Source organism: Castanea sativa, chromosome 1 (genome assembly GCF_040712315.1).
Source record: "Castanea sativa cultivar Marrone di Chiusa Pesio chromosome 1, ASM4071231v1".
Taxonomy (NCBI): Eukaryota; Viridiplantae; Streptophyta; class Magnoliopsida; order Fagales; family Fagaceae; genus Castanea; species Castanea sativa.
This window is the reverse complement of record NC_134013.1, coordinates 70,281,359-70,306,649: the sequence shown is the minus strand read 5'-3', so window position 1 is coordinate 70,306,649 and position 25,291 is coordinate 70,281,359. Positions and strand designations below refer to the sequence as shown.

The 25,291-nt window shown below is 36.8% G+C and overlaps 1 protein-coding gene and 1 pseudogene across 1 annotated transcript; both read left to right on the top strand.

The window, feature by feature from the left end:
* Positions 1–2,066: 2,066 nt before the first annotated feature.
* On the top strand, positions 2,067–6,765 carry LOC142633378 (ABC transporter B family member 15-like; annotated as a pseudogene).
* Positions 6,766–18,876: 12,111 nt separating this feature from the next.
* On the top strand, positions 18,877–22,734 carry LOC142630606 (paired amphipathic helix protein Sin3-like 2). The gene is made up of 8 exons (XM_075804660.1): positions 18,877–19,016; positions 19,366–19,477; positions 20,178–20,342; positions 20,435–20,601; positions 21,652–21,822; positions 21,914–22,097; positions 22,180–22,278; positions 22,386–22,734. Exons 2-5 carry the CDS (start codon positions 19,407–19,409, stop codon positions 21,675–21,677), a joined length of 429 nt encoding a protein of 142 aa, XP_075660775.1. The 5' UTR covers positions 18,877–19,016; positions 19,366–19,406; the 3' UTR covers positions 21,678–21,822; positions 21,914–22,097; positions 22,180–22,278; positions 22,386–22,734.
* The last annotated feature ends 2,557 nt before the right edge of the window (positions 22,735–25,291 follow it).

Genomic DNA, 25,291 nt, shown 5'->3' with positions numbered 1-25,291 from the left:
TTAATTAAACAATAGAATACTATCTTGAATAAATTAAACTAACTCCACTATCTCGAGTCATATAGCTAGTGAATTAAACTAAGTCCATATTTTGGATGATTGTTATATATTAGACTGCCAGAATGGAAAAGAATGAAAATATATATGTGATTATTCTTGTTAAAAGAATGAAGATGACAATAAATTTATTTATAAAGGAATTTCTGTCATGATATGTTTAATAACTTATGCTCATTTAAAAGCCTAAAAACCATTGTTACAACAATCTTTTAATTTCTATCTGACTTAGAAATGAGTCTTCAAATTCAAATTATATCATATCAAAATATTAAAATTGTGTCATTCACTCAAAAACAAAAACACTAACATCAACAAAGGGAGAAAAAAAAAAGAACATAAAGAAAGATAATACCACAAATCATTAAATTAAAAAATTAAAAATAATAATATTAATTTTTTTAATCTATATTTTTTTAATAAATTCATATTTAGAATAGCTACTCTCAACCCAAACTCATATTTTCTTATTTGGTGAATCGAAATGGATTGAAGTGAACCAAATTGATCGAAATGGACCAAAAAAGATCGACGTGGACTGCACTGACCGGAGTGGACCAACTGGGCACCGAATGGATTGAATTGGACCTAAATGGACCAAAATATACCAAAGTGGACTGGATGGACGGAAGTAGACAGAAATGGACCGAATGGATTGAAGTGGACCAAATTAACCGAAGTGGATAGAATAGATCAAATTGGACCAAAATGTACCAAATGGACTCAAGTGGGCCAAATTGGACCTCAATGTACCAAATGGACTAAAGTGGACCAAAATGGATCGAAGTTGACCGAATCATCGGCCGCGTCACCATTAGTTTTTTTTATTGATTTATTCTTCTGATTTTTTGATAATATTAAATATATAAAAAATTAATATATCTACCATTTTTATATATTATTTTTTTGATATCATATGTAAGCATCTTCCTAGGTCTTGAGGATGTATTTTCGATCAATGGTAAAAATTAATAGTTTATCTAAAACTTTTAAAAGTACAAAACTAAACTTTGAACTTTTGAAAAGTAACAAATTAAAACTCGTCAAAATTGGGGCAACAATGTTTTGGAAATTCAATAATTAGGGGTGGGAAACTTGAATCCTAAATCTCTTTATTGATCTCCGTTTAAAAAAAAAAAACACCTAAAACGTGTCAACCAATTTAGCTACAATATCTCAACTTAGGGCAACACTTTGGATATCAAGGAGGTTAGTAGTGGTAGGAGTCAGCCAAAGGCCAAAGTAATATTTTTTACAGGATGACAGGGAGCCAATGCTAATCCTAATGCCAAACCAGTTGGGGATAAGTGTTACAGGTGTGGTGAACCAAGGCATCGGTCTCACTCCTGTCCTAAGCGGGCCATTATGAATTTAGTAGAGCAAGTGAAGGAGGGGGCTAAAGTAGAGAATGAAGATGTAGGAATTGAAAGTGCAAATCCCTATTCTTTTACCCCTAATGAGATCTAGGATGATGAAGAGGGTGAGCCCTTAGGGAGGTCCCTAGTCATTTAGAGACTATTGCTCACACCAAGGAGGGAGTTGGATGATCAGTGACAAGAGATCTTTCGGGCACGATGTACCATCAACAAGAGGGTTTGTGACCTCATTATTAATAGCGGCAGTATGGAGAATATCACTTTCAAGAGTCTAGTAGCCAAATTGGGGTTGAAGATAGAGAAACACCCCTCTCCATACAGAATAAGTTGAATTAAGAAAGGTACATAAACTCTTATTACTCATCAATGTCGAATTAATTTTTCTATGGGTAAGAATTATGTAGATAAGGTGCTATGTGATGTTGTTGAGATGGATACATGTCATTTAATTTTGGGAAGGCCATGGCAATAAGATGTAGATGTTACTCATAGATGTAGGGACAATGTGTATGTATTCTTTAATAATGACAAGAAATTGTTTTTGGTCCTATCAAAAAGGGCAGTATACCCAAAGCTTCTAAAGTGGAGGGGAAGTCGTCGCTTCTTTTGGGTAACAATGAGGATGCATTTGACATGGAAGCTAGGGAATCAAAGCAGGTATTTGCAGTTGTGGTGACTAATGGCAGGCCCGAATTAACGCTTGAAATATCGACAACAGTGCAGCCATTACTTAAGGAGTTTGGGGAACTATTTCCAGACGAGCTGCCTGTAGGTTTGCCACTGATGTGTGACATTCAACACCACATTAATTTGGTCCCTAGAGCTAGCCTACCAAACTTGCCACATTTCCAGATGAATCCGTAGGAGAGCCATATCATGCAAGGTCAGGTGGATGAATTTCTTAGTAAGGGAAAGATTAGAGAAAGCGTGAGTCAATGTGCAATACTTACCCTATTAACACCCAAGAAGGATAAAAGTTGGCGTATGTGTGTGAATAGTCAAGCCATGAACAAGATTATAGTCATATATTGATTCCCTATCCCTCGATTGGATGATATATTTGGCATTCTAAGTGGGTTTGAGTGTTACACCAAATTGGATCTGAATAGTGTACACCAAATTTGTATCTGAACCGGTGATGAGTGGAAGACAGCTTTCATGACAAAAGAGGAGCTTTATGAGGGGATGGTTATGCCATTTGGCTTATCAAATGCTCCTAGTACATTCATGCGACTTATGAATCAGGTTTTGAAACTAGTTATTGGGAAGTTTATAGTTGTCTATTTTAATGATATCTTGATATACAGTAAGACAGAAGCTACTCATTACAATCATGTGCATGAGGTGCTGAATTTTTTATTGGCCAACAAGTTGTATGTCAACTTGAAGAAGTGCAATTTCTTTACAAATAGGTTATTGTTCTTGGGGTATGTAGTAAGTGTTGAGGGGATCCATGTCGATGAGGAAAAGGTCCGTGCTATTTGGGAGTGTCCAACCGCAAAGGTAGTGAGCGATGTGTAAAGTTTTCATGGCCTAGCAACCTTTTAATGGAGGTTTGTTCGCAATTTTAGTAACATCGTATCCCTCATCGCAGCATGCTTGAAGAAGAGGAAATTCTTTTGTAGTGAGGTAGCAGAACAGAGCTTTGCACTGATCAAGGAAAAACTAAGTACCACACCAGTTTTAGCCTTGCCTAATTTTGAAGCGTTGTTTCAAGTGGAGTGTGATGCATCAGTTGTTGGAATCGGTGCTATATTATCTCAGGAAGGTAGACCAATGGTTGATTATATTTTATCATATTGTTAACATTGAAATACACTTTGATTATTACTATTTTAATATTTTTAAAAAATTATTGATGAAATGATAAAATACAATCCATTCATTTTAAATTAAAATAAATTGATAGAATTTTGGGACACCTATGAACATCTTAATCCCCTCTATCCTCTTTTAAACACTATATATGAGAGAGGTTGTTGTAGAACAATTTATGAGCATGAGCTTTGCTAATATTCTTTGTATAGTTTCCAAAATTAAAAGAATTTTCCAAGTTGAGATAGTGAGCTCTTGCGGTTGTGATGCTCCTTTGCTCTACCATAAAAGAACCAAATTGCTCAAGAGTCCAAAAGTTTAGCCCTAATTGGTAGTTGTATAAAGTATATGATATTCCAACTTTAGGTCTAGTCTAATGTGAAAGTTTGGAAAACATCTTTAGGTTAAGTGGAGGTTAGGTGGGAGATCATGTGGCTCATTAAAATTATGTTCTCCTTAAGAAAGAATCATTGCTTTTTACTTTTCTTTTTACTTTGCTTTTGTCCTTTTAGAATCGATAAGGAATCATTGGTTAAATTGTAATGAAATGTAATGGGGAGCTTGCTTGTATTCGTGCCGATGGTGAACAAAGTCACAAAGCATTAACAATGATCATTGGACAATAACAGCAGTCTAAGTAGTCACTTCAATAATTGGAACAGATGCTTTTGCCTTAATTATTTAGCTTTGTCTGTTATAAATATATATATATATATATATATATATATATTTTTTTTTTTTTTGCTTTGTGAATTCTGTTATGAAATAATAGAAATAGATAAACTAAGTAAGAAGAAAACAAGAAATATATTGATAAACTTTTGTATTTAAATGGTCATTCGCAATTCTTTTGATATATCTTAGATGTATACAATAACAGTAAAACAATCTCTTCCCCCCCACACACACACACACACACACACACACACACACACACACACACACACACACACACACACACATAATCTTAGAATTCTTGTAGAATTCATGGGATAAGGGTGTAATATTGAGTACAATTATGGAAATACATCTCCTCTATAGATTTTACACATCCCAAATAACACTTTCATTGCCCAAGCTTTAAACCTCCCAATCAGGCTTTATTTCTAACAAATGCATTGTTTTCAAGAGAAAATAAAAATTATTACTCTATTACTACAACTAATTTAACTTCTAATCTTTAATTCTATATGAGGTTAAAGACAAATTTTGTTCTTGTCATGACATAAGTTCGAATATACATTGCATCATAACTGTCCATCCATAATAGAAAACATTAAACTAAGCTAGCTCCCTAATCACGATCTTAATTATTAATAGGCTAGAATTAGTTGAGATTTAGATGGTCCGAGAATGACACGTTTGCTGATTTGTTACTATATGAAATATGAAAAACATCTCACATTTAGCCAATGACCATGTTGGTTTAAAAACATCTCTTTAGGTAGGGTTTGGTTTGCCTCTAGTACTTTTTTAACTGAACATCTTCATTTGTTTTAAATATACTACGACAAGTGGTAGTAGGTTTTAATCTCTACCTTTTATTAATTAGTAGGTGATGTAGCAATTTCTCATTAAAACAAAAGGAGATTTCAGTTAAAAAATACTTGAGGTAACCCAAACCCTCTAGGTATTAGTACCTAAGAGTTGTTGATGGTCTTAAGTTCGAGACCGGGGGTTAGGGTATACTTAGTACTATATATATTTCTAAACCAAGCTAAAAAATAAAATAAAAATAACAGCTCATATTTATTCCCCCGAAACTAAATAAATAAAAGAATGCATCTCATTAAGCTATATTGGTTGAGTTGGTTGTATACTTGAGTTGGTTGTTGACACAATGTATCGACTAGATAAAGACTCTATCCATTTGAATTGTATACATTTCATAGTTCATTTAAATATTATAATTTTAAAAGTGTATAAAGTGTCACATTTTATAAAATTTTAAATGATGTTGTATTTTGAACATTATTAGACACTGAAATAAACTCTTACCAATGAGATGAAGAAGATCCAAAACAAGTAAAGACTAGACATCCCCCCAATATAACCAATTGAAGACAATCATTATAGAACTTGCATATATTGTAGCTCTTATATAGCAATTTTTTAGCATAGTAGATGCTAATGCTCTTATTACGTGGCAGGTGAGATCTGTAGTGGGTGACAGAATAGCCCTTGTTGTACAAACCATCTCAGCTATAGTTGTAGCCTTCACAATGAGCATGGTCATTGCATGGAGGCTTGCCATTGTTATGATAGCAGTCCAACCACTCACCGTAATGTGCTTCTACACGAGGCGTGTAGTGTACTACTCCAAAACATGTCTCAAAAGGCCACTAAAGCCCAAGATGAAAGCAGCAAACTCGCTGCTGAAGCTGTTACCAACCTCAGAACTGTCACTGCCTTCTCTTCCCAAGAAAGAATTCTTCAAATGCTTGAAAAAGCCCAAGAAAGCCCGCGCCTTCTGTATTGGGCTTGCTTTGTCTCAAAGCCTCTCTACTGCTAGTTGGGCTTTACACTTTTGGTATGGTGGGAAGCTTATGGCCGAAGGTTATGTCTCAGATTAAGCTCTCATTGAGACCTATATGATTTTGGCAAGTACAGGCCGTGTTATTGCTATTGCTGGAAGTATGACTACAGACCTTGCAAAGGGTTCTGATTCTGTTGGGTCAGTCTTTGCTGTTTTGGACCGTTACACAAGAATTGAGCCTGAAGACTCAGAAGGGTACCAGCCTGAAAAAATAACAGGCCATGTTGAAATTCGTGATGTGTATTTTTCATACCCAGCTAGGCCCGATGTGATCATATTCCAAGGCTTCTCAATAAACATAGAAGCTGGGAAATCAACAGCATCGGTGGGACAAAGTGGGTCTGAAAAATCAACCATCATAGGATCAATTGAGAGATTCTATGACCCATTTAAAGGTATGGTGAAAATTGATGTTTAAGATATAAGGTCATACCATTTGAGGTCACTAAGGAAACACATTGCACTTGTTAGCCAAGAACCGACACTATTTTCTGGCACAATTAGGCAAACATTGCTTATGGAGCAACGGATGAAGTTGATGAAGCAGAAATCATTGAGGCAGCTAAGTTAGCCAATGCTCATGATTTTATCGCAGGGTTAAAAGAAGGGTACGAAACATCATGTGGGGACAGAGGTGTGCAATTATCTGGGGGTCAGAAGCAACGTATTGCAATAGCCAGGGCTATACAGAAAAACCCATCAGTGTTATTGCTAGACGAGGCAACTAGTGCACTTGATAGTCAATCAGAGAAAGTAGTGCAAGATGCACTGGAAAGAGTCATGGTTGGGAGGACTAGTGTGGTTGTGGCACACAGATTAAGCACCATCCAAAATTGTGATATGATTGCTGTGTTGGATAAAGGAAAAGTGGTGGAGAAAGGAACCCACTCATCTTTGTTAGCAAAGGGAACCAATGGAGCTTACTACTCACTTGTTAGTCTCCAAAGGAGAGCACCCGAGAATAGCAACTCATTCAACTAATTAATAAAAGTTGTTGTGAGTGAATGGGGTTGAAAACAGAGATTTTAGTTGCCATGAAAATCAACTAGATTGATGAATTTGTGTTGATGCCCATTTTGGCAAAATGGCCCAATGATATGAAGAAGCTCAACAATATGAAAGGGGTGAAGAAAGAAGAATTAGTAAAATAAGAAAAACATTAAGTCCGAATGACAGGAATAATGATACGCGGGCTCACAATATAGTAAAAGGGTCCCAAAGAAGGCAAATGGGCCCAAGGGAGCCCAAAAAAGGAAGTTGTAAGCCTATGAGAATCATAAGAAGTAGAAAGCAAACAAAAAGGGGCCGGAGGAGCCTAAAAAAAGGGATTAGTAAATGGGATTGGTTTAAAGGCCAATAAACTCAAAAGTAAAGAATATGGTAATTGGGCTGGGGAAACCCAAAAGATTTAGCAAAAACCCATGGGAATATAAGAATGAGATGGGCTAAGGATGCCCCAAGGAATGTAATGGGCCATTTATATCCAAAGGATTGAAGCGGGTCATGGATGCCCAAAAGAATATAATGGGCCGAGGAAGCCCAAGATGATATAAGAACTAACCCAGCAGAGATACTAGGCGACGTGAACTAAGAGAAAAAATAATACATGGTAGGCCCGAAGGAGGCCTAGCAAGAACAAGTTAAGCGATATCATGGCAGAAGTAATGCAGTGGTGTGGTAAGAATACTAGTTGACCCACAAATCGGAAGTAAAAGGAGACAAGGACTGAATTAAAGAAGAGAAGGCCCATACCCAAGCAATACTCGGCCCAAAGAAGAAATGAAATGCAAAGAATGAAGGCCCAATAACTCATCCATGCCACAAAGAGTTAAAACGAGCAACAGAACGCGTAGCAAGACCAGGCAAATCTCCAGGCAATGGCAAATGCATGAACACCAAACAAGCCATGAACTCATATGGGAGTGGAGCACGCATAAGGCTCAAACACCACCCACTTGTACCCAGCCAATATAAGGGCGGTGGGCCATGGGTTAGAGGTAGGAGAAGGTATGGTTTGGAAGTGGGAAAAAGGTGGAAGTCTATTCTGAGATTCCCGCTCAAGCTCTTTTGGGGGAAATGTCTTGCTGGGATGATATATCACCCAAAAGAGAGAAAGATGAGTTGGAATCGCTAGGTGCATGCCATTGGAGCTAGTAAGAGAGAATACTCAGCCCTTATCCAGATGGGAATGCCACGGAAAGTAAGAAAATAAAACAAAAATTACCTTGGAGCATAGGACGGCCAGCATAGGGTAGTGGTGGTGGCTAGGCAGCCAACAGACCAATGGTCAGTCTAGGAAGAACACCCACAACAGGCCAAAAGTTGTTGAGGGGTAAAACAGTAACTTTTATCATAGCAGATAGTATAAAAAGGCCTTAGTCATGCATAGTGAACAACAAGGAGGAACAACAGAAGAGAGAAATAGAAAACAAAAGAAAACAGAAAAGAAAAACAAAAGAGTAGAGTGTAAAAGAAGGAGAAAAACAAATGTGTGACGAGTGATAAAGCATGCATCAATAGGCTACTCCCTTCTCTCTCTCTCAATAGCCTACTCTCTAGCAAGTTAGGGGATCTAAGATTAAGCCACTTAGGTCTATTTTTCCAAAGTAGGCAATTTCTAAGTTAGGATTTCCTTGTGAGATTGCCCACATTGGAGATTGCTTCCCTTCTTAGACTTAAACTTTGCTAAGGAGTCAAGTTTAGCAAACTAATCTCCTTCCTTTCTTTTACCATGATTGTCTAAGTATTGTCGAGGGTTCTTTTTACGTTTTCTGTGCCTTAGACATGCGTCTTGATGTTATTAGACAACGCTTAGTCTAGGCATTTTTTAAGAAGGAAGTTGGGCCTGGCACTCCGTGGAATGGACTCCAAAGTACCATTTTGCCGCAGCCAATTTGTGCACAAACGTTGAGTCCAAGTTCAAGGGAAGACGCTGCAAAGTGGGCATATCCTCTGTTTCATCTGTAGAAAGAACTTTTCTCTAGTTTCTGCCGCAGATCTGACTTTTCTGCTGTGCAGTAAAACTGTTTGCAGTGCTGTAAAATTGTCTGCCGTGTAGTAAAAATTTCTGTCGTGCAATAAAGTTTTCTGCTGTGCAATAAAGTTTTCTGACGTGTATTAAAGCCTTCTATAGTGCAGTAAAGCCTTCTATCATGCAATAAAGCTATCTGCCATGCAATAAAACCTTCCACAATGTGAATGACTACTCTTCATTTTTTACGGTAGAAATATTTTTCAACTTCCTGCACATAAACAAATCTAAAACCCAAAGAAAATACCAATCAAGCAAACGTTGGGTTACATGGGTTAGCATATTCTCAAATATATACATACGTATATTCGTAAATATACTTGTACGTATGTGTATATATATATATATATATATATATATATATATATATATATATATATATATCTAAAAAATATATTATGCAGAACATGAGAAACAAGTTATATGTATATATATATACTTATGGCAAGATAATGAGTCAAAAGTAAAACACGTAATAACAAATAAAGAAAAAAGCTTTGGCAGAAAAGATTTAGCTTAACATGGTAAATGCAATAAAAATTTGCTACAGTAGAATAACTAGTACAACAAGTAAATATACCACAACAGGACAACTAATGCGACATACATGATAAAAGCGTGCTACAACAGATATAAGTTCTAATGAGTGAAATCAAATATATTTGCGATCAAAATCAAATATTGAATTTTCTCATAGAATAAATAAACTAAGAAAGAACCCAAACCCCAACTTAAACGACCTTGTCATAGGCTTTTGCCATCAAAGATGTGCATTTTGAAAAATAGGCCTAAATGGCTACTAGCTATTACTTTTGGAGATTTCAAATAGTGGGTTTGCTAAGAGGGAGGAAAAAGATGGTCTATTGATGCATGCCCCTATTCCTGCCGTATTTTCTCTCTTCTTTTTACCACTTTCTTTCATTCTCTTCGTTCTTTTTACTCTTAGTTTCTTACTGCTCTCTTGCCGCATGTTGTTTTTTACACTTGGGTCTTTTCTCTCAAGTGCTTCCTCTATTCGGTCCCTCTTTCATCCATGGCTATCTCCTCCTTTTATATTGAGCTAATTCAACGGGATCTCTCCATTTTACCCTTAGGGTTTCACCAACTGTTTTTGGTTTGTTGTGGGCATCCCTTTAGGACTACCCACTAACTCATTGGTTGCCCCGACCATTACCATTGCTCAGTACATGTTTGCTGCACCACAACTCATTTCACGACAAAATTCCTTTTTGTTTGTTCTTGTTGTATACCTCTATCTCTAGGTTTAAATGGGTAAGGATTGGGCTACCTCACTACCTAACTCTATGGCATGCATCAAATGGTCCTAACCGTCTACTACTTCTTTTGGGTAAGATACCATTTCAGCAAGGTATACTCCCAAAAGAAGTTATGGCAGGAAACCAAATATAAACCCCATTTTCCCCTCACCACCAAACCACACCCTTTGAATCCCCTTGACCGTGGACCCACCTCCCTTGTATTGGCTGGGTACAGGTTGGTGGTGCTCCAGCCCTTCTATGCTTGCTCCATTGTCTTCTGTTTTTATCCCCTTTTGTTCCCACGCCATTTTTGCCCTAGCAGATTAGTTTTATTTTGTTCTGTTGTGTTGTGTGTTTTTTGTCTTATTTTTTCATGCATTTCCTGTTGCGTTTGTCATTTCCTTTGGTTTGACTTTTCTTTCCTTCACATGATTCCTGCTGCTGACACTTCATGTTGTTCCTTGTTTCTTTTCATCGTGCTTCTTCATATTAGCTTTCACGCCTATCTTTTTTTTATACAAAAGGATTTGGGCATTTGTGGGCTAAATAATGTTAACTGGATCAAAAGGGTCTTGGGCCCAATTTATCTTCATTTGCTGAAACCATTCTGCCAGAGAACTGTATTCTGCGGCAGATTTGTATTGCTGCAAATCACTTTCCCTTGCATTTCTTCCTTTGGACCTCTCTTGCTCTTTGGTCTTCTTAGTGAGCCTTTGGGCCTTGCTTTTCGTCTTACAACTTATTAGGCTTTCTTCCTCACAGGCTTTTGGGTATGGATTTGCAAAAATGGGCATCAACATTCAACCCCCTAAGCATATGGATTGCTCATGCAATTCGTATGCAAAAACTCATGCAGTTTTGTTTTGCGGGTTGTTTCACAACTCACATGCTAATGCTTCTCTTCTTTTCTTTGTGGGCTTGTTGCTTCAATCTTTACTCTCCTTAGGCAAATCGTTTTCTTTCTTTCTCCAAATTTATAATCCTCCAAGAGTAGCCAAAAATTTGTTGTTCATGAGGGTGGTGGTTTTGTTGCTGTCATTCCAAAGTGAGTTTGCTGAAAACTTTGCCTCTTTTTAGCTCAATTGTTCTTGATGATTGCCTGCATGTTATTATTTGACTTGTGCCTACTGGGCCTTTTTTGGGCCTGCTGTATACTTTCCTTCTGCTACACTCCAGTAGCCCAGTACTATCATTGGACTTGTACTCATGTTGTTTTGGGCTTCCTTAACCCATTTCATCGCTTTCGAGCTCCTTTGTCCCATTTTATTCTTTTGGACATCCTCGGCTCGTTTCATTGCTTTTGGGCTCCTTCGTCTGATTCGGGCTCCTTTGCCCCATTCTATTCTTTTGGGCATTCCTGGCCCATTCTAATTCTTTACTTCCATGGGCCTTTGATAAGTCTTTTGGGCTTCCCCAGCCCAAATTACCACATCCTTTACTTTTGGAGTTCATGGGCTTTCCATCAACCCCTTGCTCACTTAATTCATTACCTCGGGCCTCTTTGGCCCATTCTTGCTTGCTTTCTATTTCTCATAATGGCCCACGGGTTTACTACTTCTTTCTCTGGGCTCCTTTAGGCCTGCTTGCTATCTTTGAGGCCCATTTACTATTTTCTAGGCCTGTGATCCATTATTCCTGCCATTCGGGCTTAATGGTTTTCTTCTCAATTTACTAACTCTTTTCTTCCCATATTGTTGGGCTTCTTTCTGCTATTGAGCCTCCTTGCCAAAGTGGGCATCAACACTACCCTCATTTTAAGGGATTGTTTATGATGTTGATGATGTGTGCATCCTTCTCTTCTTCATTCCTTTGCTTGTTTCTTGGTTTGCTTCTTGGAAATTCCTTGTGATCTTGGACTTTTACAATGGTACTCATTTCTTTGCTTTTGTAGGGATGAAAACTCATTTTTCTGCTTCCGTAGAATATGTAATATATGCACTTATTTCTTTGCGTTAATACACTACTTACTCTGCTTCTACTAGAGTAGCATCTATACTGTAGGAAGTGAAGGTTGTAGTAGGATTTGCGGCATAAGAATTAGGCTTGACTGCTTCAGCTAACTTACTTTTCCCATATATTCCTTAGTATTATCTCGTCATTCTTCCATAAGTGTAGTTGCTTTCTAAGAATGGTCGGAAGACAGATGTCGTGGAATCCTTCATTGTTTGGTTCTTCGTCATTATGATGTTCTATTTCTATAAAATGCTCAAAATTGGCTCTTCGGACTCTTTGACTCTTCTTTTTTGCCAACTTCTCGAACAACACTTTTGCAAAGCAAGGATCCTTTTTTTAGCCACCTAAGGTTGCTTCACTTTAGGCTTCATTCATTCTCTAAAGAAAGAGAAAGTGTTGTCTTCTACTACCTTCGCATCTAAGCTGACAACTGAAAAGAGTTTCATCAAAATAGCTTCGCCACATCACTTTCTTCAAGTAGAGTTCTTTCACAAGAGAAAAACTTCCTCTAAGTGTGTAGATCAAAGGTTGGCTTCACTCCCTTTTCTTGTGCCTTCTTCTTCTCTTTGCATTCACATATCTTCATTTCTTCTGCTAAAATTGCAAGCCCTCATTATAGTAGAGTACTCTTTCATTTGCTGATAATACTTTCTACTGTGTTGAAGAACACATGTTGTCTTTGCCAGGATGAAGTTTTTGCGGAGAAGGATGTTGGGCCTTGTAGAAAGGCAAGTTTCTTACAGTGATGATGTATTTATGGAGGGCCTCCTTATTCGGAGCTACTACTAACATGGGCAAATGTATTGTTGCAATAGTAGAGGACCTTTTAGCCCCCAAGATCATCAATACTCTTGTACCTTTGTTGTTTGCATTGCGGGCTGTTTTTGATTCTGCCATAAATTCTAGTTTTGCTACAAAATTGATCTTCCGCAGAAGTGACTGAGTCTGCCACTCATTTTAAGGCGCCTACAAGTGGTGCCACTACATATATTTTTCCAAGGGAAATGAGGATGCTTTCTTGAGAAATCTTCACCTTCTAAACATTTCCTTTGTCATTCTGCCACAGCAACTATTGATTCCTTCGTGTTTGCTTTTTTTCTTCTTTAACATATTCTTCTTGTCATTCTACCACAACCGCTGTTGGTGAGAATATCACTGCCTTTTTGATGAAAAGGCATAGATGTTGTTGTGAACTAAATCTCTTAACTTTGTTATAGTCTTCCGCAGATCTTATTTCTCCCAATTCTTTTTTCTCATGTTACTAAGCTTGGTAGTGTCTTTCCAATTCTTGTGGATGGTGGCCTGCCATTGAATGCGTTGCTAGAGAGATGCTTGGACTTCATCATTGATTTCCACCTTTTGTTCCTGTTGTGAGGTTCTTTGTCACTCAACTTTTCTGCAGGGCATTCTTGAAGCCTTAAAGTCTCACGAAGAGCATTTATTTTCTACTGTAGTGCTTGTTGGTTCACCTTTACACATGTTTTTGTTAGAGTGCTTGTAGGCCTCATCTTCTTGCTTCCTTTCTTTGCTTCTTTGACATTTGCCGCAACAAGGGTGGTAGAATTTCTTCTCACGAATTCACTGCTGCATAGATTTTATATCGTGTGAGAACACATTCTCCAATTGCTAGTTGATGCTTCCGCAGAAGATAGATGATGTTGCTGCTTTATCATAGACTAGAATGTTACTTGACCATGGTAGGTTGCAACAAATTGCATGGGTGTTGCACTATGCTATATCATAAAGTTTGAAGTTGCTGTAGATCAAGCGACAGATGAATGTATACTTGTTGAAATGCCACCATCAATGCTTATTTCGTAGTGGATAATGTTGCTGCTACATATTGATACTCTAAGCGCTTTGCGAAAGCCTTTCCGAATTTGCTGCAAAATGGGCCTTAGCCCTCAACATGTGAGACAACTGGATAAGTCCTTAGCTTTTAGTAGAAGGCTTCCCAAATTTTGTTGTAGAATAAGATAGCCCCCAGTATACGAGAATAAGCCCTTAGCTTTCAGTAGAAGGCTTCCCATATTTGCTATAGAATGAGCTTTAGCCCCTAGCATGTGAGACAACTGGATGAGCTTGATATCACCTTTTCTTGGTGTTGATGCTCCATCATGTGGTTCACGCATTCTTCGTTAAAAGAATTAGATGTCATGGATCTACACATTATCATATGGTAGAAATTCTTCATTGCTAGAGAATTTGGGAAAGAGATACTTCCCAAGCATGCTTTGGCTTTGTTCCACTGCAAGCACGACTGCTTCCCTTGTATTTTCTGCTACATATGATTGTGGCTATAGCTTTTTCACAGATTCTTTCCAAAGACTTGCGATCATGACTCCTTTACGGGTTTGATTAAGTGTAGCCACCATTATGGGCTTTTGACAAGAACTTACAACCATGGTTCCTTTACTGGCTTTTAGCCAAGAATTCATGACCACAACTCATATTCCTCTGATTTCTTCTATGTTTGCTTTGAGTATGGGCATATTTAGATGGAGCTTACTACGTCTCTTGCTTCATGGTTGGCTAGTAATAGCCAAGAGTAGAGGCTTCTAATGTAGAATTTTCCCATGACGTACCAGAATCTTCTTGGGACAGCATGCTTCTTTATTCCTGTGGCAGAATGCCCTTGTAGCAGAACGCCTTTAATAAAAACCACATAATAATTTTCTGCAGCAATAAGATAAGCAATTCTATTCACGGCAGAATGTCTATGAGCAATTGTTTTTGCTATTTCCCTCTTGTACACAAGCTAAAAGAAGGATCTTTGAGTTTGTCACTGTTGCTAAGTTCTTCTAGGATGAGACATGGGCATTAATGAGCTTCATGACTTGAAGAGTGTTGGTGGAGTTACATAGTTTGTAGTACAAGTGATCTGATACATTCCTTCTTAGAAATATCATAAAGATCATGATCATTAATGCCACTCTAGGCATAAATTCTCTAAGGTGCTTCAAAGAAAACTTCTCAACTCTTCAAGGTTGCTGAATTGGTTTGCTAGACCCGATAATGGATAAAGAGCAGTTTCCAAGCAGCTTGTAGATTTGGGCTTCTTTATGGAGAGTACGCAATAACTGAGTGGTTGGCTTCATTCCAAGGTCTGGATTTAATTTGGACACTTCACCACCCTGTCACATGCCTTCAATGTATTCTTTGGTTGAAAGCGGATGTTTCGATATCGCCGAATCGATTACTTCTCCCTCCTCCTTTCATTGATACTGATATATTTGCTAATGTAGTAGCAAAAGATTGATTCAACAAAAGTGAACATGAAAGGCTTTGTATGCACCTCTCTTGCTTTGAGAACAAGTCTCAAATTTGTTGAATAAGATCTAGACTTGAATTTCTTGCTGTAGCAGAATCGTCCATTACCCTTTTACACATCTTCACACTGTCGGTGTTCCCATGAATTGTTTATGGGGAAATGTTTACTTTTGTTGTAGAAGAAAAATAACGTTGGATTTGTGATTGCACTTAGAAAGTTCAAGAATTCGATGTTGAATTTTGTGGTAGGATATTCTGTGAAAAGACTTGTTGGACTTCAATAAAAAAATTCTGCTACAAAACATTCTACTGTGAACATTCTATTGAGATATCTGTACTTTGGCTTCTAAAACTTTCTGCCACAAAATATTCTACAGATGAGCATTCTACATTTTTGAAATTCAGCAGATTCTGCTGTGAACAGTCTGCCGAAGGATCTGCACTTTGTCTTCTGAAACTTTCCGCTACGAAATATTTTGCCATTGAGCATTCTGCATTTTTGGGATTCTGCTACGAAATATTCAACCAATGAACATTCTGGCTTCTGAAACTTTCTGCTATAAAATATTCTGCAGACGAATATTTTGCACTTCTGAAATTCAACAGATTCTGTTGTGAATAGTCTACCAAAGGATCTGTACTTTCTAGTACAAAATTTCTGCGGAGGGACATTTTGCACTTATGGAATGCAGCAGATTCTGCTGTGAACAGTCTATTGAAGGATCTGTACTTTTTGCTACGAAATTTCTGCGGCAGGACATTTTGCACTTATGGAAAAGTCTGCTGAAGGATACTTCACAGAGGAAAAAATTTATTCGCCACAGTGTAGTAATGATGAAAGTTTTCCTTTGGCTTCTAATGCTTCATTTTTTTGTTTCTAGCTTTTGGTTCTTGAGGGGAAGTAGAGCTAGAATCACTAGCATAAAAAAAAATGATTGAAACCTTATGAGGGAATGAAGGGATTTTTCTCTTCTAAATACTGGACTCGAAGGTGGAGATGGAAAGAGTTTGAAAAGCTTCTAGTGTTTCCTTAAAAGAAATGAGAGCAAAAAGTGGTGGAAGTTTTGGTTTTGCATATTTGAATAAGTGGCTTGCCACGTCTCACATGCATGACAAGGAGAATAAGTGGCATTTAAAGGATAGGACCAAATATTGTGAAGGCCTTCTATTGTAGAGTTCTTAGGATATTTTTCCACTACATTTTGATGCAATGCCATTGAACTCTTACTATAGCATTGTGATATTCTACCACAACATTCTACTACAATATTCTACCATAGCATTTTGCTCATGATAATGCTCTATTTTAATGTTGTTGTGTTCTGCTACAAAATTCTGCTATGGTACTGTCTTGTTGTAACATTGCAGCAATATTCTGCTATAGAATTCTACTATAGTACTATCCTGCCGTAACGTTGCTGCAATATTCTGCCATAGAATTCTGCTATAGTACTATCACTGTAACGTTGTTGCAATATTCTGCCATAGAATTTCGCAACACCGTTTTGCTGTAATGTTGTCGTAATACTCCACCATAGAATTCCACTATGGTACTGCTGTGATGTTTTGGAAACTTTCCTAAGAGTATAGCTTGGACGGTTTAAGAACATCCACGTCTTGCTTTGGTATGGACTTGGAAACGTGTTCGCAGGGGAGAAGTATCTCATTCTTCCCATCTTGTGCTTTAGACACGCGTCTTGATGTTATTAGACAACGCTTAGTCTAGGCATTTTCTACGAAGGAAGTTGGGCCTGGCGCTCTGCGGAATGGGCTCCAAAGTACCATTCTGTCGCTGTCAGTTTGTGCACAAACGTTGAGTCCAAGTCCAAGGAAAAACGCTGCAAAGTGGGCATATCCTCTATTTCATCTATAGAAAGAACTTTTCTCCAGTTTCTGTCGCAGATCTGACTTTTCAGCTGTGTTGTAAAACTGTTTGCCGTGCTGTAAAACTGTCAGCCGTGCAGTAAAAATTTTTGTCGTGCAATAAAGCTTTCTGCTGTTCGGTAAAGCTTCTGCTGTGCGGTAAAGCTTTCTGGCATGTATTAAAGCCTTCTATGGTGCAGTATAGCCTTCTGCCTTGCAATAAAGCTGTCTGTCGTGCAATAAAACCTTCCGCAATGTGAATGACTACTCTTCATTTTTTACGGCAGAAATACTTTTCTACTTCCTGCACATAAACAAATCTAAAACCCAAAGAAAATACCAATCGAGCAAACGTTAGGTTACATGGGTTAGCATATTCTCAAAAATATACATACGTATATTCGTAAATATACTAATACGTATGCATATATACATCTAAAAAATATATTATGCAGAACATGAGAAACAAGTTATATGTATATATATACTTATGGCAGGATAATGAGTCAAAAGTAAAACATGTAATAACAAATAAAGAAGAAAGCTTTGGCAGAAAAGATTTAGCTTAAAGGGTATTAAACAATAGAAAAGGAAATAGAATCACGTCAGCGAAGTCCGGAGCTAAGAGTCTGGTCACTAAAACGGCTAGAACCGCCAGTGCTAGAAACGAGGCGCTTGCAACGGCCCTCCAAGTCTGCCACTTCCTTCTTTAGAACCTCAAGGCGCGCGTTAATAGCTTCAATGGCAGGCTGGACCTTCCTTATAAAAAGAGCATGAGCAATCTCACGGAGATGGTCCAAGATGAACTCTACAGCAAATCCCACACTGATAAGCTCCTGAACCATTACCCTCCACTGTAGGATCCTCTCAATTGAAACAGTGTCAGCATAAAATCACCGCGGCTACTGTAAATCGCCTCAAGATGGGAAGCGCAATCCTCAAGAATTCTAAAGCCATGGAAGTCAACGTAGAGAGGCCTGGAACCCCAAAAATCTGCAGGATCGAGATCGTTAACCTCGTGCTGGTTGAAGCGGGTAAAAAAGGTTGTAGCCTCACTCGTTGGATCTGGCGCTGCGGCAGAACTACTACCCACCTCAAACTGAGAGGGAACAGTGGGAAGCGAACTTGGCAGAAGGTATAAGGAGCAGAATAAGGATACGCAAGGCAAAAAGATTGAGACACACAATGAAAGGAGGATGAAGAGAAGAGGAAAGGAAAACTCACTAGGGCCTGCGGGAGGGGGGGTTATGGGAACAGAAAAAACAGGTGCTACGAGTGTGGCCGAGGAAGTAACGGTGGACATATCCTTGTCTACTGCAACTTCTGGCTCCCCAAAGGTCTCTGCAACAAGAAGGATGGGCATGCAACGAAATGGACCAACTGGATACTGGATGGACTGAAGTAGACTGAAATAGACCGAAAAGGACCAAAATATTCCAATGTGGATTGAATGGATTGAAGTGGACCAAAATAGATAGAATGGACACCAAATGGATTGAATAGGACTGAATTGTACTAAATGGATTGAAGTGGACCAAATTGGCCAAAATGGATTGAATTGGACTAAAATGGACCAAGTGGATCAAACTAGATTGAATTGGACCGAAGTGAACCGAATTATCAACCACATCACCATTTTTTTTATTGAAATGTTCTAGGCTTCTAGCCCAAGTGGGTTCATATAAGTAGACGTTAACATCAAAATGGGAAGGGAAAAGAAAAAAGCCGTGTGGTGTGGATTGGCGAGAGAGAAAGTGAGCAACAAAGAGAGACAGAGAGAGGCCCTTCGCATCAGCTGGTCTCGATCTCGCTTGGTGGTGCCCCTCTCGGTGATTGTTGGCTCAAGCTCAACATCTGTAAGTTTTACTTCTTTTTTCTGTTTGTTTCTCTAGAATTCGGATATTGATTTGATTAGCTAGAAAAATGTAACAAAAAAACAGCAAGTTTTTTTCTTGCATCTCTTATGTAAATAATTTGTAATGGCTATCTTACCTTTTCTTTCCTGATGTTCTGCAATTTGCAAGAGCTGGTTTTCTTTGGTTTCTTTCTTTCTTATCCTTCTTGGGCAAAAAAGTTTTGCTTTAACAGCTTCTTATTGAACAGACATGTGAAGCAACTCTGCTACATCCCCTGAAACTCTTTTTCTTTCATGGGAGATATATGCTTTGTAAATATTTTCGTTTCTTTTTTTCTTTTCTTTGTCAGTGTTTTGAGATTTGAGAATTTCGTGGCGGATTAGTTCGGAAATGAAGAGACTAGAAGACGATGGTGGCTCTTCAAAATCCAAGCAGCCGTCTTGTTCTTTGAGTGGAGACTCGTAAGTTTCTTTCTCTGTACGCTTTAATTTCTCTTTCGTTGTTTTTAACATTTTTATTTTTAGGCAGAAATAGAATTGTTTGATTCCTTAGGTTCTGTTAGGTTCACTCAATAAAAAGTTTCTGTTTTTGGTTTGCTAAAAAATGTTTCATGGGGGGTGGGGGTAGTGTTTTGTCCCTTTAAAAATAAAAAAAAATAAAAAAAATCTCTAATGCTTTTTCTTGGTGATTTTTGTATGATGGAATTCGCTGAATTTTTGTGAAGGAAGAGAGATATGGGTTATATTTCTATACTATTTTTTGAATTTGAAACATGCTCTGGGCTAGTTTTGTAATGGTTTCTGCTTGTTGTATTTGGATCTTTATTTTTAGGCAAGTTTTCATGTGAAAGCTTGGAATTTTTTTCCTTTTGTGGGATTTTTTTTTGGTTGATTGCAACAATGGGGAGAGGGATTCAAATCTTAGTTCTCCAAGCAGACAATGCCACTGATGAGAAATTTGAATCATGGGTATCAGCAAGTTTTAAACTTTTGTACTCCCATAGAGATCGCATTGATGGTATGAATATGTTCTGTTTATTGAATAACAGTGCTATAGATGTTCAATAGTCTGGGGTGAATTGTTATGCTAATTATATATATATATATATATATATATATATATATATATATATATATATATATATTTATTGTTGATGTGAAGAGATGGGCAATCCCAAGTCCCAGTGAGTGATCTTGGTGCTACCTCTCAGGAACTAACAATGAATGATGCTAAAACCTATCTCAAGGAAGTGGAGGAAACGTTTCAAGACCAAAAAGAAAAATATGGAGAGTTTCTTAGGGCTATGGATGACTTTGAGGCTCATAGGTACAGTAATTGCATGTATGAATATTTTTTCTTTGATTGATGGAACATTTCATCTAAAACCTAACAGATTATGCCATTGTTTGTTCTTACAGAACTGATACTGTTGGCATCATTTCCAAAGTGAAGGAATTATTTGAAGGGCATGATAACTTGATTTCTGGGTTTAAAACCTTTTTGCGAAAGGGGAATGGAATAACCCTTGAGGATGATGAGGCTGCTCCACCAAAGAAGCAGCCGTCTGGTTTTCACCTGAAGACTTGTAAGTTTATTTCTCTGTACTCTTTTATCTTTTGTTGTTTTTACAGTTGTTCCTTTGTTCTATTTGGTTTGCTAGAAAATATTTTGTGCGAGGGTAGATTTTTTTTCTTTTAAACACCTCTAATGTTTTTGCTTGGTGATTTTTTATATGATGGAATTTTCTGAATTTTTTTGAGGGAAAAGAAATATGGGTCATATTTCTGTTCTATTGTTTGAATTTGAATCATGCTCTTGGCTGGTTTTGTAATGGGTTCTGCTTGTTGTAATTGGATTTTTATTATTAGGCAAGTTTTCATGTGAGAATTTTTTAAGTGGATTGTGACAAATGAAATATTGGAGCGTTTTCTTTTGTTAATTAGTTTGTGTAGGATTCATCACCAACTTTAGTTTGGACGGTGAAACATTTTTCATGTGTTATTTGTTTGCATATTGGGGACAATAACTTAGGCTAGGCGAAGAGAAGTTCCAAGAAGCAAACGTGTTGCCTTTGTTGACTTTTCTTTTACCAAGTTTTTCTACATATTCAACTTGTAGGTTTGTAGGAGTTAATGGCTTGTTTTTCATATAAAGGCCTTCTACGGATTGTATCCAGCATCCAAGAAGAGTATAGTAGTCCAATAAGTGTCTTTTTTACAAAGAGTAGTATTTAACAAGTGTGAGGGAAATAGCAAGAGAGAAATAGTGAGAGTAGTGTGTAGCGAAGTGTGAGTACTGTATTAAGCATCAATAAAACTTCTATTTTAATGATAACTCATTTGAGTATTCTATTTGAGTGTGGGAGATTTATCACAAAGTATTTGACAAGATACTTTCTCTTTTAGTGTCAAATTTATTTTGACAAAGCTTCTGAAGTGGCAATTCTCTACAGTTTGCCGTTGAAATTGACCGAGTGTCATGCTATCAGCAGAAGGTTATAAACTTTTGAGGGCACATTTATAGTTTGAATAGGTTGTGATTTATTGAACAACTTTGCTATAGAGTCTGGATGAATTGTGGTTGTACTAATATTTTGAACATATATATATATATATATATATTTGTGGATTTGAAGCTGTGGGCAATCCCAACTCCCAGTAGATGGTGGTAATGGTGGTGGTACTCCGAGGAAACTAACAATATATGATGCCTGGACCTATCTCAAGTAAGTGAAAGAAACGTTTCAAGACCAAAGAGAAAAATATGACATGTTCCTTAAGGCCATGAAAGATTTTAATGCTCAAAGGTACACTCATTGCATTTATGAAGTTTTGTCTTGGATTAATGGAACATTGCGTCTAAAACCTAATGGATCGTGCCATTATTTTTACTTGCAGAATTGACACTGTCGGCATCACGACCAGATTGAAGGAATTATTTAAAGGGCATAATAGCTTGATTTCTGGGTTTAACATCTTCTTGCCAAAGGGACATGAAATAGCTGTTGACGATGATGAGTCTCTTCCACAAGAGAAGACGGTTGAATGTCAGGAAGCTATCAGCTTTGTGGACAAGATAAAGGTGAAAATATTGTTTCGCTCTGTTGAATTTCAACTGTAAATGTTGGTTCCTTGCGGTTTAATGAGGACCTTTGTTCCTACAGATACACTTTCAAAATGATGAACATGTTTATAAAGCATTCTTAGAGATTTGGAATATGTACTGGAATGAGCACAAGGACATAAATGAGGTCTACAATGAGGTAAATATATGCTATGGTTCTGTTTGTTTTGCTGCTCTTTTTTTGGAAAGTTTGCTTGTTAATGTAATTTTCAGTATTCTTAAAGGTTTTTGTTTTACAAATTTCAGATTTCCTCTCTTTTCAATGGTCATGCGGATTTGCTTGATGAGTTCAGAAGATTTCTTCTGGAAGCTGCATATCTTTCTGCAGAGGATTTTGGTTTGTGAATTGTGAATTAGATAAAGGTGAATATATTGTTTTGCTCTGTTGAATTTCAACAGCAAATGCTATTTTCTTGCGTTTTAGTGATGAATTTAGTTTCTACAGAAACACTATAATCAAAACGCTAAACATTATAAAGCATTCGTAGACATTTTAAAAATGTACAGCAGGGAGCACAAGTTCAAAACTACGGTCTACGATATGTTATGGATCTGTTTGTTCACTGCTCTTGTTTTATTGGAAAGTTTCTTGTTCATGTAATTTTCAGTATTTTTAGTGGCCTTGATTTTTTAGTTTTCCTAGCGGTTTTGTTTACAATTGTTTTTTTTTTTTTTTGAGAAGGTTGTTTACAATTGTTAGGTTGCCTGTAACACCCCATAATTTTATATAAATTTATTTCATATGCATAAATTAAAGAGAAGTTCCATAATTAAATGAATTTAATTGATTTGGGCCTAAGATATTTAAATTAGATAATTATTATGGTATATGAGGCCCAAGTTAGATGGCATAAGTATATATATGGACCTTAATGATTTTAAAACCTTAGCCTTATCCTTGAGCTATATGTGTGTGTGTGTATATATATATATATATATATATGAGACTTCCCCTCTTTTAGTGGCACACACGGGTGAATTTATTTTTTTGCTCTGGGGCTGCACGTGAGATTGCAAGTATGATTTTGTTTTGCTGTAAATATAGAAAGTTGGAATATTATGGCTAGCAATTGTTTCCACACTTATAGGAAGCATCTATGATTTGTGTACCTGATAGAAAAATAGGTGTTGCTGTTATGGATCTAAATCTATGATTTTATTAATGGGAAAAAGGGTGCTCAGTGGTTATTATATATTCGTATATAGCCTCACTAAGTTCACTGTCAAACTGACATGCATCCACACCTTTGTTATTGTCTAAATACTAGTCCAGCGGCATTAAGGGAATAATAGGCAATTGGATTGATAAATTAAGGCTATTATACGTGGCTTCCAATACTAGATTGAATAGATATAATGTTAGAGTGAAAAGATATGAATAAAACATATGGTTGTTACAGTCAGATTGATCAGATATTCATTATTCAGCCATATTGAAGTTTCATGAATATCTATGATTACATTAATGGAAAATCTGATTAGGCAAAGCCAAAAATCTAATCAAAGCTGAAAGTGAATTGGATAGTTAAGTGAATAAATGGAGAATTTTGGATATATTAGTATTGTCTAGGATAAAATTGTTTGAATGTGAAAACTGATTTTAAGTGGGAAATTGTGTATTGATGGACCTATCTTTCTTGTTGCTAATTCTACTGATTTTTTGTGATTCAAAAAAGGTTGGTTTCATATTTTTGCAAATGAGAAGTAAGTGGTGTTTACTGATTTTGGGGGTTTTCCTAAAACAGTATTGATTATTAAACTATTTTATATCAAAGAAATATGTTGATATTCTATATATAAATTGATATTTTTTAAATATTTAATGTGCACATTGACTATTCATTTTATGAAAAACTTGTGGGACAACCTAAATTTATTTAAACTTGTATGTGTGAATATATCTTTATATTTTTGAGAATTATGAATGGATTATTTTTGTGAGCATATCGAATATGTTTTGAAAACCTATGGCAAGTCGTAATTAAAAACTCAGTATTGTATCAGTCCTTAGCAAGGAACAATCATACTGCAGCTAGTCCTTAACAAAGAACGGTTCTAGGAAAGGGGACAGTGTACATTTGATAGCACCTTAGCAAGGGAGTGTACTATTGAGGATCTAAAAAGGAAGTTCCTTAGCAAGAGAGTGCACATTTAGGTTCCAAAGGAGCCACCCTTAAGAAAGGGGATGAAAAAGAGATTTCAGTCCCAAAAAGGGGACAACACAACCCTATCAACGAGGCGTAAACGTTGACCACGAGAAAAGCCTAGAAAATTGTTTATATGATGGTATTGATATATATAATATGATGGCTCACAATATAAAGATATTTTTTATATGAAATACTTGATAATAAAATATTGATGAGTTACAAGTTATGAATTTGTTGTAAAAATTATTTATTTGAAAGGTTTGTTCCCACACCCCAATGTTAGTGAATTCCACTTATTGAGTTATCTCACCCCCCTTTATTCTCCTTTATAGATAAATTAGAGAGATCATTGAAGTAGAGATTCTTAGAAAACAACAGTTACAAATTATTTTGTGAAACTGAGGATTTTATTATTATTTTTATGGTATTAAACATTGTACTGGAGAATTATTTTGAGGATGTTTTATCTTTGGTGGATTAGAACTCTGACATTTGTGATGAGATTTTTGGTTGCTTGTTGCTTTTATTTAATATTTTTATGGATTATATAGATTGAATAGACTTTTATTGCTTATGATTTTGGAGTGTTACATTGCCACTTTTTTTTTTTTTTTTTCATCCGGATTTGCTAGATGAGTTCACTATATTTCTCCCAAAAGCAGCGTGTTTTTAGCATGCAATGTTCCATATCTACGAAATTGAAATGAGTGCTCCAATGAGTGGAAAAACTGAATTGTCATGCCCACATACATGTGGAAGATACTAGTAAAATATTCACAATTTTCATTTCCATTTATGTTTTATTTTTTATGTCATCATATTAGAGCTATCTCATTAGAACAAGTAAAATATTTCCTTCCCAGTTTCGAACTGGATTTGCCTCTTTCGCATGGGTTTGCCTCACCTTGAAGAGGAGACGAGATGAAGACAAGACACTCATGATCCGATCCTATCTTGTTGCCATTCATATTCCCAAAAGGCCAAACACTATGTTACAACAAA